Source organism: Muntiacus reevesi, chromosome 1 (assembly GCF_963930625.1).
Source record: "Muntiacus reevesi chromosome 1, mMunRee1.1, whole genome shotgun sequence".
Classification (NCBI taxonomy): domain Eukaryota; kingdom Metazoa; phylum Chordata; class Mammalia; order Artiodactyla; family Cervidae; genus Muntiacus; species Muntiacus reevesi.
In genome coordinates, this window is record NC_089249.1 from 223,957,523 (window position 1) to 223,974,603 (window position 17,081).

Here is a 17,081-nt window from a genome sequence, read left to right on the forward strand (position 1 = left end):
GGAATGATATATAAAGAAGTCAAGCAGGAAATGGGAATGAGAATGGGGAAAGTTGTCATCTTAAGTAACCTGATAGAGAAAGCTTCATATATGAGTAAAAGCCAGTAAGGAGATTGTTCTGAACAACAGGAAGGAGTTAACGGATGGACTCTGAGGAAAGATATTTCTCATCAGAGGAAACAGTAAGAACAAAGGTTCTGAGGCAGAAGCACAGCCAGGAACAGCAAGGAAGCCAGTGGGCTTGGAACAGAATGAGTAATAGGAAGAGGAATAGCATCAAAGAGAAGGTAGAGGCAGGCTGTGTAGGGTCCTGGAGGTTGTTGTAACGTCTGCAGCTTTTACTCTGAGTTGATAAGAAACTGAAGGTGGAACAGTGTTAAAGCGGAAAGATCAGGTACCAGAAGACTAGTACAAAATCCAGGCAAGAAATGTTGTAAGTAACAGCAGAGGGAGGAGAGCAGTCACTTCTTAGAAATACTTTAAAGGTAGAGCTGAAAGCATAGGTTACAGATATAGAGATGAAGAGAGAAGTCAAGGATTACTCCAAGATTTTTCTCCTGAGCAACTGGAAGAAACAGAGTTGCCCTTAACCAAAATGAAAAAACATGGAGGAGCAGGTAAGAGGAACACAAGAGTGGGGAAGAGATCAGGACCTTAATTTGGGACATAAGATATCTATTATATGCTTTAGTAGAACTACTGAATGGACAATTGGAAATCTGAATCTGGAGTTAAGAAGTCAAGTCCAGTCTAGAAAGAGAGAATTAAGAGTCATCAATATATAAGTGATATTTAAGGCCATGCACCTAGATGAGCTCACCTAGGGAGTGTAGAGAGAAAAGAGATCTAAGAACAGAGACCAAATGCTTGTTGATTACTTGAACTACATAACTATTATATCCCTCGCTTTCCCTTTGCTTACAGGACTCATTAAGTTATTAATAGACCACAAATAAGTTCATAGTAATTATCTATTGTCCAACTCCTTGGGCAGAGTTGATGAGAGGGATGCAGGCATGGAACAGAAATAAATTAAACACAGAAATCAATACTGTATCTTCTCTGGGCTCCATCTAATGTCATCATTTTCTAGCCACCATGAGACATTTTCAGGGTTTTTTTTTTTTTTTTCAGTTTTGATGGAAGCAACCCATTACCTCAACCAATTGCTTTTTAACAAATGTTTACAAGTTAGATTCATACATGGAAAATGAAAATAGGCCAGAAATACAACTCAAACACACTTGTCTGACTAACATCTTTTGACAAGTATTATCAATCAATAGACTATCCATCCTACCTAACTATATCCACTGCTGAAGTTCCGTTGGCAAACCTCATACTTCAAACTTTCATATTATTGGCAAAGAAATCACAGAATAAATGAGGGTTTCAATAACTGAATAAGAACAACAAAAAGAACAGGCAAGCCGTTACAAATTCCTATCCACATATTCACATCCTTAGGGACAGTCTTAAACTAAAAGAGCACACAATCAATCAGGAACATTTTATATAAGACAGAGCCAGAAATTTTGGTAATGACTCTAAAGGTTATTCCTTATTCACAACTTTGACTAGATCTTCACTTTCAGAATTCTTTAAATTTCTAGTTCCAGGCATCATTGACTAATAGGTATTGGCATTACCTTAAACAATGATAAAACTGGAAAAAAATAAATAAAACAACTGTTTTCACACAATGGACAGCAGAATAAGGTCAATTTCATCAGAAATATAATAGCCCTAAATACACATGCATCTAGTAACAAAGCTTAACATGCAGAAGCCAACCACAACTAGAACTGAAAGGAGAAACAGACAAATCTATCATTACAGTTGAAGATTTTAATAAGCCTCCCTCAGCAATTAATAAACTAGCAGACTGAAGATTAGTAAAGATACCTAAATATCTCATTGGCATAAACTCAGGTATGGGTGAAAGGGGTTTATTATGAATAACAAAAGATGCTCCTCTCCTCAGTCAGGAAATTATAAATGTTTTGGGAGCTCTGTGTCAGGAAAAGGAGACAAAGACCTAGAATTTGTATTTGTTACTATATCACAATATCACAAAGAGCAAATTAAGCCCAAAAGAAGAGCATAAATCAATAAAATAAGAAACAAACAATAGAAATAAAACCAAAAGTTGGTTCTTCAAAAAAAAATTAGGAAAGTTGATAAACCTCTAGGTAGACTTACTAAAAAAATCCCCCACGAATTACCAATACAAGAAATGATAAGCGGGATATCATTTCTTAAATGATAGCAAGGGAGAATGGTAAGCAATGTTATGCCAATAAAAAATCAACAAATTTCATGGAGTAGATAAATTCCTTGAAAGAGGCAAATTACCAAAACTGACACAGGAGAAATAGCAAATCTAGATAGCTCCATATGTATTAAATAAATTTAAGGAAATTGAATCTGCATCTTAAAATCTTTCCACAGAGGAAACTTTAGGCCTTGCTGGCCTCACTGGTGATTTCTAACAAGTATTTAAGGAGAAAGTAAAATAGATCTTGCACAGATTCTTTCAGGAAAGAGGAGGGAAAACTTTCCAACTCATTTATGAAGCACTGTAACACTGATATCAAAGGCAGGCAAAGATAACACAAGAAAAAGAAATGGACTGGTGGGGGGTGGCGCAAAAAAAAAAAAAAAAGAAAGAAAAAGAAATGGACTAAAATCCCTTATTAATGTAGATGCCAATATCTTAATAAAATATCAACAAATTGAATTCAATACAATACATAAAAAGGATCAAGTGGATTTTAACCATAGGAATGTGGGTTGATTTAGCATTAAAACATCAATTAATATAATTCATACTAACAGAAATAAGGAGGAAAAATCATAAATCATCTCAGAAGGTACAAGAAAAACATTTAACAAAATGTAATACCTGCTCATGGTAAGGACACTCAACAAACAGAAACAGAAGGAACCTTCTTCAATCTAATAAAAGTTATCTACATAAAACTTAAAATTAACATCATACTTAATGGGAAAGGCTGAATGTTTTCTCTCTGGTATAGGAAAAAAGGCAAGAATGTCCACTCTCACCACTTCTGCGCAGCACTGTCACACATCATAGAAACACTGGAAAGGAAGAAGTAAAACTATCTTTATCTACAGATGTTATAATTGCTTATATAGGAAATCCTAAGAAATAAACAAAAAAAAAAAGAAGGAAGGAAGGAATGAAGAAAACCTACTAGAATAGGTCGAGTTTAATTTAGCAAGGTCTCAAAACACAAGATCAATATAGAAAGACAAATTGTACCTCTGTACTACTAGTAACAACCACCTAAAAGATATTTTTTAAAATACCATTTATAATTGCATCAAAACCCAAAACACAATGGAGTAAATTTAATGAATGATGTATAAGACTGCTACAAAATACTACAGGAAAAGTTTAAAGATCTAAATAAATGTAGTGCTTATAGCATGCTTATGGATTGGAAGATTCAGTGTTTCTAAAACATCTATTCTCCTCAAATTGATGTATAGATTTTAACACTGCTGCTGCTGCTACTAACTTTAATACAATCCCAGTCAAAATCCCAGCAGGCATTTTTGTAGAAATTGAAGGAAAAAAAAGACAATCCTTTAAGAATCAAACATCTACTTCTGCTTCATTGACTACGCTAAAGCCTTTGTTTAGATCACAATAAATTATGGGTAATTCTTAAAAGAGATGAAAGTACCAGACCACCTTACCTGTCTCCTGAGAAACTTGTATGTGGGACAAGAAGCAATAGTCAGAACTAGACACGGAACATGTGACTGGTTCAAAATTGGGAAAGGAGTATGACAGGCTGTATATTGTCACCCTGTTTATTTAATTCATATGCAGAGTACATCATGCGAAATGCTGGGTTGGATGAATCACAAGCTGGAGTCAGGATTGCCGGGAGAAATATCAACAATCTCAGACATGAAAATGATATCACTCTTAATGGCAGAAAGTGAAGAGGAACTAAAGAGCCTCTTGATGAAGGTGAAAGGGGAGAGTGAAAAATCTGACTTGAAACTCAACATTCAAAAAACTAATATCATGGTATCTGGTCCCACTTCATGGCAGGTAGATGGGAAAAATGGAAGCAGTGACAGATTTTATTTTGGATTGGAAGATTTTATTTATTTGGATTTTGGACTGGACTCCAAAATCACTGTGGATGGTGACTACAGCCAGGGAATTAAAAGATGCTTTCTCCTTGGAAGGAAACCTATGACAAACCTAGATAGTGTATTAAAAAACAGAGACATCACTTTGCTGACAAAAGTCTGTATAATCAAAGCTATGGTTTTTCCAGTAGTCATGCACGGATGTTAAAGTTGGATCGTAAAGAAGGCTGAGTGCCAAAGAATTGATGATTTTGAATTGCGGTGCTGGAGAAGACTCTTGAAAGAACTCTGGACTGCAAAGAGATCAAACCAGTTAATCGTAATGGAATCAACCCTGAATATTCACTGGAAGGTCTGTTGCTGAAGCTGAAGTTCCAACATTTGGCCACCTGATGCACAGCCAACTCATTGGAAAAGACCCTGATGCTGGGAAAGACTGAAGGCAAAAGAAGAAAGGGGCAGCAGAGGATGGGACAATGACTCAATGGACATGAATCTGAGCAAACTCCAGGAGATAGTGGAGGACAGAGGAGCCTGGCATGCTACTGTCCATGAGGTTGCAAAGAGTCGGCCATGACTTAGTGACTGAACAACAAGTAGGCAATAGGCAGACTTATATTTATTGAATCTACCACGGGAATACTTCTTAATTTCTCTGGAGGAGATTAGTTACTAAAGTTAATAGGGAGTCTGTTAGAAAGATACACACACACACACACACACACACATACATATTAATCTCAGCTGTTAATTTTTTTAATCATTTAAAAAAATATATTTATTTATTTGGTTGTGCCAGGTCTTAGTTGTGGCACATGGGATCATTAATTGCACATGTAGAATTTTTAGTTGCCACATGTGGGTTCTAGACAGAATGATCTCTGTTTGTTTCCAAGGCAAACCATTCAACATCACAGTAATCCAAGTCTATGTCCCAACCTGTAATGCTGAAGAAGTTGAAGTTGAACAGTTTTATGAAGACCTATAAGACCTTCTAGAACTAACACCCAAAAAAGATATCCTTTTCATTATAGGGGACTGGAATGCAAAGTAGGAAGTCAAGAGATACCTGGAGTAACAGGCAAATTTGGCTTTGGAGTACAGAATGAAGCAGGGCAAAGGCTAAGCACACACTAGTCCAAGCAAACACCCTCCTCCAACAACACAAGAGAAGACCCTACACATGGACATCACCAGATAGTCAATACCGAAATCAGATTGATTATATTCTTTGCAGCCAAAGATAGAGAAGCTCTATACAGTCAGCAAAATCAAGAACAGGAGCTGACTGTGGTCAGATCATGAACTCCTTATTGCCAAATTCAGACTTAAATTGAGGAAAGTAGGGAAAACCACTAGACCATTCAGGTATGACCTAAGTCAAATCCCTTACGATTATACAGTAGAAGTGACAAAAAGATTCAAGGGATTAGATCTGATAGACAGAGTGCCTGAAGAACTATGGACGGAGGTTTGTGACATTGTACAGAAGGCAGTGATCAAGACCATCCCCAAGAAAAAGAAATGCAAAAAGGCAAAATGGTGGTCGAGGAGGCCTTACAAATAGCTGATACCTTTGCAAACGGCAAAGGAGAAAAGGAAAGATATACCCATTTGAATGCAGAGTTCCAAAGAATAGCAAGGAGAGATAAGAAAGTCTTCCTCCATGATCAATGCAAAGAAATAGAGGAAAACAATAGAATGGGAAAGACTAGAGATCTCTTCAAGAAAATTAGAGATACCAAGGGAACATTACATGCAAAGATGGGCACAACAAAGGACAGAAATGGTATGGACCTAACAGAAGCAAAAGATATTAAGAAGAAGTGGCAAGAATACACAGAAGAACTATACAAAAAAGATCTTCATGACCCAGATAACCATGAGGGTGTGATCACTCATCTAGAGCCAGACATCCTGGAATGTGAAGTCAAGTGGACCTTAGGAAGCATCACTATGAATAAAGCTAGTGGACGTGATGGAAATTCAGTTGAGCTATTTCAAATCCTAAAAGATGATGCTGTGAAAGTGCTACACCTCAATATGCCAGCAAATTCGGAAAACTCAGCTGTGGCCATAGGACTAGAAAAGGTCAGTTTTCATTCCAATCCCAAAGAAAGGCAATGCCAAAGAATGCTCATGCTACCGAACAATTGCTCTCATCTCACATGCTAGCAAACTGATGCTCAAAATTCTCCCAGTGAGGCTTCAACAGTTTGTGAACAGAGAACTTCCAGATGTTCAAGCTGGATTTAGAAAAAGGAGAGGAACCAGAGATCAAATTGTCAGCATCCGTTGGATCACTGAAAAAGCAAGAGAGTTCCAGAAAAACATCTACTTCCGCTTTATTGACTATGCCAAAGCTTTTGACTGTGTGAATCACAACAAACTGTGGAAAATTCTTAAAAAGATGGGAATACCAGATCACCTGACCTGCCTCCTGAGAAATCTGTACTCAGGTCAAGAAGCAACAGTTAGAACTGGACATGAAAAAAAAAAAAAAAAAAGAACTGGACATGGAACAACAGAATGGTTCCAAATCCGGAAAGGAGTATGTCAAGGCTGTACACTGTCACCCTACTTATTTAACTTATATGCAGAGTACATCATGAGAAATGCTGGACTGGATGAAGCATAAGCTGGAATCAAGACTGCCAGGAGAAATATCAATAACATCAGATATGCTGATGACACCACACTTATGGCAGAAAGCGAAGAACTAAAGAGCCTCTTGATGAAAGTGAAACAGGAGAGTGGAAAAGTTGGCTTGAAACTCAACATTCAGAAAACTAAGATCATGGCATCTGGTCCCATCACTTCATGGCAAATAGATAGGGAAACAGTGGAAACAGTGACAGACTTAATTTTGGGGGGTTCCAAAATCACTGCAGATGGTGATTGCAGCCATGAAATTAAAAGACACTTGCTCCTTGGAAGAAAACTTATGACCAACCTAGACAGCATATTAAAAAGCAGAGACATTACTTTGCCAACAAAGGTCCATCTAGTCAAAGCTATGGTTTTTCCAGTAGTCATGTATGGATGTGAGAGTTGGACTATAAAGAAAGTTGAACGCCAAGGAATTGATGCTTTTGAACTGTGGTGTTAGAGAAGACTCTTGAGAGTCCCTTGGACTGCAAGGAGATCCAACCAGTCCGTCCTAAAGGAATCAGTCCTGGGTGTTCATTGGAAGGACTGATGCTGAAGCTGAAATTCCAATACTTTGGCCTCCTGATGCAAAGGGCTGACTCATTGGAAAAGACCCTGATGCTGGGAAAGATTTAAGGTGGGAGGAGAAGGGGACAACAGAGGATGAGATGGTTGGATGGCATCACTGACTCAGTGGACATGAGTTTGAGTAAACTCTGGGAGTTGGTGATGGACAGGGAGGTCTGGCATGCTGCAGTCCAAGGGGTCACACAAAGAGTCGGACACGACTGAGAGACTGAACTGAACTGAACTGAACTGGGATCTAGTTCCTCAAACAGGGATCAAACCTGGGCCCCCTGAATTGGGAGCATGGAGTCTTAGCCACTGGACCACCAGAGAACTCACTGCGAATTTTAATCAACCGTCTAATAAGTCAAAAAGAGATCACTATCATAGAAGAGAAATTATGTTTTCCTTTGTTTTTCTAGTCTATTTGGTAAATACAAATCAGGCAGAGTCTTGGTAAAATACCAAACAATCTCATTTTGCTTTTTGAATAATATGACAACCAAGAATTTTGGTAGTGTTTCTCTTCTGGGTCATACATAAATAGAAAAAGTTTGTACTACATAAAAGGCACTATCAGATTGAACTAGGAAACTGAAAGAGTGCTGGCAGTTGTTTAAAGGAATTAAAAAATTAACATTTAATACCATATAAATTTGACACTTTATAAATATTATAAATGCTTTTATAGCTAACTAACAGGACATATTTTTTAATCATGTAATGGACTACTTTTTAAAAAATGTCAGACATTTCATTAAGAACTCACTTCAGGAAGCTAGAGCATTCTAGAAAAAAACTGACACTTAGATTATATGACTAGCAGAGGGCAGAGATCAGTAGAAATACAGTATGAGTCATATGACAGGATGTGTTACCTACTCAGTAATCATGGCAAGTAAAAAAGCACATAGAGGGGAGATGACTTTATAACTCCAAATCAAAACATCACATCAACAGAATTTTTAGAAGAAAGAAAGAAGAAAACTATGAATGGTTTGCTAACAGAACAAAGTTGGCTGATGCTACTGTGGACTAACTGCTGTTGTAACAGCTCATGTTATGTTCCTGTTGTATATAAAATTAAAGGGAAGACTTGCCAATTTGTATTTTTTAAGATTTAAAAGAAAAGACACTACCAGAAAAAAAGTCTGTTCCTCTTCAAATTCTTCCCCTTACAATGTCCATTTCCATCCTAAAATCAGAAACCAAGCCAACAACCAGGGATAAGAATATAAATACATATTGCCAAAACTTTGATTATATTAATGTTAAATTATACAGAACAATATATTCTATATAAACTACTAAATGACATGCTGGTCAAGCCAAAAGACTTCCTTCAATACTTGACTCAATTTCCATCGTTTTAAACATGTTTCATGATATGTTTAATTAAATACTGCTCCAGAATGTCCAGTATAAAACCAAACCCATGTTTCATGCTTATCAAGTATGCTTGCTTGTTCAGAAATGTCTGGTGCTCCCAGACGTTGGAATCTCACGTTACTACACATTTAGAAATCTTTCTATCTATAAAGTTCTGAACCAAAGCTAAGAATGACCAGTAATCAAACATGACTGAGATAACAGGTCATCAAATAAAATTATATGACCAAACATAAGCTGTAGTTTTACTAGGATGTACCAGTCAGGCAGTTTTTATAAATTAATGTTCAAATTAAGAAAACATGAAAAATTTATAGATTAAAACAAATTTAGATGAGTTTACATGTAACTACACAGGATTTATGATCTATCTGTAGAATTCTCTAGTCAACATTTTTGTGTACGTAATATTAATAAAAAGGATTTTTTTTAATCATACAGTGTGATTCTGGGGTTCCCTGAGTTTTCAGCTGCTGCATTTTCTACTCTACATCTGGCAGGTTCTTCTTCCTTTCAGTTTGTGCATTTCCTGTATTCTAAAAAGTAAATAGAAACAGGACCTTAATTGAGGAAACCGTGAGTCTTTGACTAAGGAAATACAGACACAGATAAGTACTTGTACTTTGCACCTGGGGGCTATTTTATAAGGCACAGGGAGACTATTTAGCAAAGGAGTCCTTATTATCATCGTAAGACAAAACTGAAGGCGGCTTTTCTGTGGACTCTTGTTTCTTGCCTAACTCACTCAGCAGTAATTGGAATTTCTCTCTAGGTCATAGAATCTATTGAATATATGTCTACACTATTAACTGGGAAGTGCCTGGATGTGATTTAGTAAGCCAGAAACAAATCTGTGACGAGAACAAATAAGCTGCCATTCCCTGTCTTAAGTTTTTAAACACATATCATACTCTCTCATGCTCTACATTAACAACCTATCAACTTGAAATTTAGGACATTTTCTTAATTCTAACATTAACTTACTAAAAGCATTTGAACCAACCTCATATGTAATTTCTGTCACTTGTCAGAACTGCATTTGAATGATTAGTGTTGGGTTGGGTTTTTCCTTACCATCTTATGGAAAACCCCAAACTTTTTGACCAATCCGATACATATAAACTACAATTATCATTGATGACTTCTGGATATACAACTGTTTCACTGATATATAACTACAACTACAACTGTTTCACTGTTACTCTTAAAAAGATCATCTTTTTCAGGAGTTCTACATCATATGCACAAAAAGGGATTTTCCCTTCCTATTACGTATTTTTAAAACGTCAAAACTGTCTTAAGAGTTCCTTTCTTCCTGAATTAAAATGTAATTTTAGTTCTGAGGGCTTTCACAGTACAGTAGGACAAAACACATGTAGCACATTACTAGTCTGCCCAAACTCAAGACACTTAACTCATCTAATTATTCAAAAATTGTGCAAATGGTGTGCTGTTCAACATTCTGTGACATCAGTAAGTCACCCAGATTCAAAAGCTTGAAGTTATCTTATTCTTTTTTATAACAAACTAAAAGATGACCATTAATGCCTTCCTTGTTCTATCTAGAAAATATTTCTTCTCTGAAAAACTGATTGTGGCATTGTCAACAAGTTCAAGGCCAGGAATAAGGCATAAATGTCACTGTGAAAATGTATCTAACAGTGTCTGATAATTCTTACCTGAATGTTTTAGAAATTAATAGACTTAGTTAAAAATACCTTCTTACATAGTTTCAGATGATAGTTTCTATTTTTATAAGTTCCTCAAATTTCCTTAATAAGTATGTGCTAATTTTATCACAAATAAAAATGTAGTCAATTTTATTTAGAAAATAAGAAACCTAGATAACAAAGTTGATGACCTCACAGGTGTACAGGATAGAAGGCTGTTAACATAATTTAATTCAGTGAATGCTCAGCACAATTCCTTTCCCTTAAAAGAATACCTTTAAAGAGTATTAATTTATAATAGATACTGATGGTTTCAAGATCCCCAAATAAAATTCAAGATCATCTGATACTTAGCTTAGAGCATATCTTTGTGAAAATAGGACAGTAGTTAGAAAGCAGAGATGGGGGAATAAATTGGAGGAAAAAATAGGAAGAAAAAGGTTAAAGACAAAATATACATGTTCTTGTGGCCAGGATAATCATATGTTTATACCACTATTCCTTTCCTCTGGCATGGTTTACCTACCACCAAGTAGTATACATAACAGACATACTATTTTCTCTGGGTAGTATATATTCAATCACTCAACATTCAAATGAGGGTTCAAATTCACTACCTTCAAAAAGAAAACCTTTTTAAAAACCTTTATAATTATTCTAGGAAAATATAGTTCTGTTTCTAGAGGTCAAAGATTAGAGAATTTTGAAATTTTATCTAACTTTCCAACAGTAATAACTAAAATTATATACTAAGTCAAGTATTCTAAACATCATTACTTAGTAAAAGCTATCAGTAAAAAGTTTTACCTCTTGTTTTTCTTGATATTGATCTGCATTAAGTAAAGTTGGTATTTTAGATGAATCTGCTCTCTTTAATTCCCTCTTCAACACTTTTATCTGTTTCACTTTTGCAAAAATATATATGAGAACTTGTTACTCTTACCTTGAAATTTAACTTTCCTTTTCAAGAGTTTCAAATGGAAATTCTGATATCCACTAAAGTCAGTTTCTCAGTTTATTATAAAGGAGCTAAACAAATCATGAGCTGTAATGGTGTAAAATATCAGCCACAGATGGTTTGTTATATAATTTTACAAATAGCCTACCAGTCTGTCTTCTAAATAAAGAAGACATTTACTTTTAAAATTCTGAGTATTACTGTTAAGTGGATCAGATAATTCCTCTTGAGCTATGCAAGTACTATTTTCTTGCTATTATATTGTCTTTTCACAAGGTGTCACTGTTCTTCAAAGAAATGACTGCAAAAAAATGAGTTTCATTTTATGAGCTCAATACATGTTATAAAATCTTAATCGACTAAATCCTTGAATGCATGAAGCACACATACATCATTCCTGCTATTATATGGGCAAGTTATCACAGAAAAACAAAGGAAACTGCAATTACCCTAGGTCATATACTAAACCAAAAACATCTTCCTCAAATACTATTTCAACAAAATTGAGCTAATAAAACTTTTACTTTTTAAAATTTTCTTAACCCTTCTTTAAAATTATCTCCTTTAAGTCTTGCCCTTTATTTGACTATGGAAAAAAATTTTTTTCATCAGCTGAAAATATTTTGCCTAGCAATATACTCCATCCTGGGGCTTCCCAGGTGGTACTAGTGGTAAAGAACCTGTCTGCCAGTGCAGGAGATGTAAGAGATTTGGGTTCGATCCCTGGATTAGGAAGATCCCCTGGAGAAGGGCATGGAAACTCACTCCAGTATTCTTGCCTGGAGAACCCCATGGAGCCTGGAGGGCTACAGTCCATAGCGTTACATGGAATCGGACACGACTGAAGGGACTGATCATGCACGCACACACACACACATACTTCTTTCTACCTAAATCATATTATAAATGTAAGTTATATTACCAAAAAAGGTTTTTTAAAATATTCTATCTGGAGATCTGTAAAACTATGTGACAAATGTGTACCTTCGATTCCTTTCATCTCCTTTGATTGTATTATGAAAGGCAATTCTGGGAAATGGAATTCTTTCCGGTCAGATCTGGAAAAATTTAGCTTCCTTTTGTTTCCATTTGCCATTTGGTCAGTTTGGCTGGTTTGCTCATTAAACACACACTTCTCCATTTGGCTCTAAAAAAACCCCAAATAAACAAGAGTTAATTTGAAGAAAGGTGTGTAACTACTTACTGGATGAGGAGCCAACAAATTCCACCCTTTTGGATGGTGTAAGATAGGCATAAAAATTAGTCTTTGAATAGGTTATTTTAATAATTAAGAAGTAGAAGAGAGGGCTTTCCCTGGTGGCTCAGTGGTAAAGAATCCGCCTGCCAACGCAGAAGACAAGGGTTCAATCCCTGGTCCGGAAGAGTCCTACATGCCACGGAGCAACTGAGCTGGCGCACCACAACTACTGGGCCTGTGCTCTAGAGCCCAAGAGCCGCAACGACTGAGCCCGCGTGCTCTAGAACCCGTGCTCCACAAGAGGAGCCACTGCAGGGAGAAGCGCTACAACGAGACAGTAGGCCCTGCTCGCCGCAACTGGAGAAAAATCTGGGCAACAGTGCAGTCCCAGCACAGCCAAAGATAAAATAAATCATTTTTTTCAAAAAGAAGTAGAAGAGAGTATCATCAAATATATAAATGGATCAAACGCCAATAAAAATTTCATAAATTTTTTTTAGCTTATTCAATATTCTGAGAATAGCCTTGATCATGAGAACCACAGCCTCAACTTTTAATTTTTTATCCTACTCATTGCACTCTGATTTTGAACAAACTGCTCTGGTTCATTTTATTAATAACTTATTTTTCGATTTACAAAATGATGTACTCTGGACACTGGGAAAATCAAACAGAAAAATTACTTGTGAACTGAGCATTCTGGAAAAACTTTTGTGCTACCTGTTTTTGCTTATTTTACAACAGATGATAGAAACTTTCTTAGGTTAATGAATACTTCCACAATGTAATGCTCAGTATCCCATTATGTGGATATACTCTAACATATTTAACCAGTCACATGTTCTTGGATGGATGTGTTGTTTTCAATGACTTATTATTACAAATAACACTGTTTCAATTATAAAGTAAACTATTTTCCTATGTGAAAAATGGGGAAATGAATGACACCAATTATGTTTTCTTGGGAAAAGTAAGATGTATTTATTTCATAGTTGCTCTTATTCTATAAAGTAAGATTAAAATCATTTTTTAGAAGTAAAAAACCAAAAAGTCTTGTGATTTTTAAAGGAAAATCTTACCTTTTTTCCCCCAAGTCACTCATTAAATACACAAATCATGTTATAAGAAATTAAAACTGTGAAAGCATTAAGGAAATGATGACCTATTTTCACTCCAGGGTAAAAGGGAAAAATAAAAGCACATTAAAAAAAAATGTTAGAGCCCTACAGCAAAGAAAAGGACACAGGGTGAGAGGCTAATGCTGAAAGAGGACGTAATTTAATGATGAGGTTCTTGCCTTACTTGAGTGGAACCTGTATCCTCACGCCTGTTAGATATAACTTGTCCAATAGATTGTGAAGACGTACGTCTCTTTTTGGCTCTTTCAGTTAACCTATTATTTAAAAACAAATGAGAAGTTATTCGAACTCCTCAGAAATACTTGTTTTAGCTTCAATAATGATAAGTTATACCATGGTAGTCTACTGCTTGAATATGTGTCAAAATTCAATTGTTAGTCCTTAAATACTTTGGCCACCTCATGCGAAGAGTTGACTCATTGGAAAAGACCCTGATGCTGGGAGGGATTTGGGGCAGGAGGAGAAGGGGACGAGAGAGGATGAGATGGCTGGATGGCATCACCAACTCGATGGGCATGAGTTTGAGTAAACTCCGGGAATTGGTGATGGACAGGGAGGCCTGGCATGCTGCGATTCATGGGGTCGCAAAGAATTGGACACAACTGAGTGACTGAACTGAACTGGACTGAACTGACTGAAGTACCAACTGCTCTAAGAGGTAAAAACAGGGCACAGAACAACTCACTCATGGCTAACATCAGTGGGGGCACCATGTTGTGGGTGGGGTTACTCGAGCTGGCCTACTTGGTCCTTTCTATCTGTTCTGAACCTGAATCTCTTAACTACTGGGTTCATGAATTTCTGAGCTTTTGAACAAGGCTAGTTTATAATTATGGTTATTACAACCATGGTTTGGGAGTTACCTCAATAAAGACTGACACTTGCTGTCTGTAGTTGCTGTATAGACATGTTCACTTGCCACCTCTACAGACCACTAAGCTTCACAACTTACAGCCCAAACCAGTCTGCTAGGATTGAACTAGTCTTCTAGGACACTGAACCAAGCCTCCTTCTCCATCTAGAGCCATAGCAGTTCCCTAAATTTAGAACTGGCCCTGATGCCTTGCTAGACAGACTCTTGCCATCCATCCATCACACTACCCTTGATTAATCAGGTTCATGGTACCAGTGTCTCAACTCTGTAATAGTAGTTGAATCTAAAATTGATCCAATGTGTTGTTTTTTTCCCAAAATATTTAACCTTGAAAAGCTATCTGACTACATAAGATTATTTTCAATTATCTTTTTTCCATTTAGATAATTTGTTACAATTGGAAAATAAAGCTTACTTTGCTATATGAAGGCACATCAATACCAAAAGTGAGGTCACATTACATTTTTCTCTTCAAATGGGAAGTAATTTTTCTGAGGGCCTTTTTTTCAAAATGAGGTTTTTGCAAACTGCATTAGTGAAAAACCACACACCTAGAGCATAGCCAAGAAAAGTTAATTTCTTCTATTGCATTTATAAGAAGAATTTAGTAATGGCCCATTATGTGATTATAATTTCAGTACATCTTCCAATTCAGTTTATATACAGACATTACAAACTTGCTTCTTTGAAATATCATTATATAAAAACATTATAAAACTTAGGTCCATTTCCTTCTGTTTATTTCCTGTTAAAACTCACCTTGAATTGGAGTGGGAGAGATTTGAATTGGGATTTGAAGCCATCAAGTTGCTGCTAGTTAGATTGATGGGTGGCATCACCATACTACCTCCAGCACATGGATCATCTTTCATGCCTATAGAGTTAGTGCTGGGATTGACAGGGTTTGGTGGCTCACTGACTACAGGTTTTGTACCTTGAGACATAGTATAAACAACTTCAGCTGCAACCTGTTGACAATGTCCACCTTCACACACACTCTTTTTTGGTTCTAAGATACCTCCTTTCCCTCCTTTAACTTTAGCAACTCTGACTTTGATCTCCTTGGGCTTTTTCTCTTTTTCCAATTCCTAGAACAGATACATCCAAAATCTGAGTCAGGAGAACAGTTATTTTTATCACTAGAGTACTAACTATAATACAGTTATATTGGCTAAAAATAAGACCAGTTTTTACCTTTCCCCAAACTGAAGGACTTTGCAGTGTATTGGTATAAATTGTTTTTCTTTCATCTTTCATAAAGTAATTTTCTTTAGAATTCTCTTTTGGTTTTATGAATGAATTGACTTTTGCTTCTTGTAGCAATTTAGCTTTCAGTTCTGGTATGAATCTGATAAAACAAGCAATATCAAATAATTTTATTTATGTAGATAGCATTTTATCTTTAAAAGATCTTTTAATCAATTAATTTACATTTGAGCTACAGCATAAATAAGCTATCAGTAATGCATGCCAAGAGATGGCATAATATTTACCTAATACAGGTTGTTTCCTAGTAAAGATACATCTTTCAACAATTTCTCCATGGTAATTTACTATTAATAAAACTTTCACAAGATAGACATATGAATTATATTTCTTTTGTGATGTAAAGCTTACTTAATAAAAGCATTGCTTTCAATTCTGACAAATGTACTATTTACTTCAAACATGACTCAGGCCACTTTGTCCCTTTTAAGTCCTGTTCTTTTAACAGGACTTAAAAGATGAACTAGTTTCTAAAATCTTGCTCTAGAGAAATATTTTTGAAGTATAATAGAATACATCAATATTGAAGCAAGATTGTTTTGGCTTTAGGTTGGCGTAAAAATATATATTTATTTATTTTTGGCTGTGTTGGGTCTTCATTGCTGCACATGGGCTTTCCCTAGTTACCCTTCTAGTAGAGAGGGGCTACTCTCTAGTTGTGGTATATGGGCTTCTCTCATTGTACTTGCTTCTCTTGTTGTGGAGCATGGCCTCTTGGGCACACAGGCTTCAGCTGTTGTGGCATGGAACATGGGCTCAGTTGCCCTGCGGCATGTGGAATCTTCCTGGACCAGGGGTCAGACCCATGTCCCCTGCACTGGCAGGCAGATTCTTAACCACTGGATCACTAGGGAAGTCCTAGTTTGGCTTTTTAAAAGTCATTTTAATAGACAGTCCAATTTGTATGGCTCAGAACTCCAAAGGTTATACTGAAAAGTCTCCTTTCCACCCTTCTCCCCAAGCTACACAGTTTCCCTTTGTGAAGCAGCTACTGCTACCAGTTTGAGACTGAATAAGTTCTACCATGAATGAATTCTTCCCTAGAATTATAGTAAAAGGGTAAGTGTGAGATGAAGGGAAAAGAAACAGTGTGATTAGTTTGGCTGAATAAGAAAATGGCACATTTCTGTTAAAATTTCCTTGCCTTGTGGAATTCAAGAACTTTCACCCTGTGATAGTAAAATCCTAATAGCTAAATACCCAAGAGAAATCAAATGAGTCTATATAGAATTGACAG

The 17,081-nt window shown here is 36.2% G+C and overlaps 1 protein-coding gene across 2 annotated transcripts in view; it reads right to left on the reverse strand.

The window, feature by feature from the left end:
- Nucleotides 1–8,485: 8,485 nt before the first annotated feature.
- The window catches only part of CDKL3 (cyclin dependent kinase like 3), a 33,523-nt gene continuing 24,927 nt past the window's right edge, over nt 8,486–17,081 (reverse strand). The window contains exons 7-12 of one of the 2 annotated variants that reach the window (XM_065918559.1): nt 15,773–15,926; nt 15,338–15,666; nt 13,868–13,958; nt 12,352–12,514; nt 11,217–11,314; nt 8,486–8,545 (exon numbers count right to left, since the gene is read on the reverse strand). In XM_065918559.1, coding sequence (XP_065774631.1) covers nt 8,486–8,545; nt 11,217–11,314; nt 12,352–12,514; nt 13,868–13,958; nt 15,338–15,666; nt 15,773–15,926 — 895 coding nt within the window. Of the gene's footprint in view, nt 8,546–9,221; nt 9,276–11,216; nt 11,315–12,351; nt 12,515–13,867; nt 13,959–15,337; nt 15,667–15,772; nt 15,927–17,081 lie in introns of those variants that run through there. The other variant, XM_065918560.1, reaches the window with a different exon arrangement.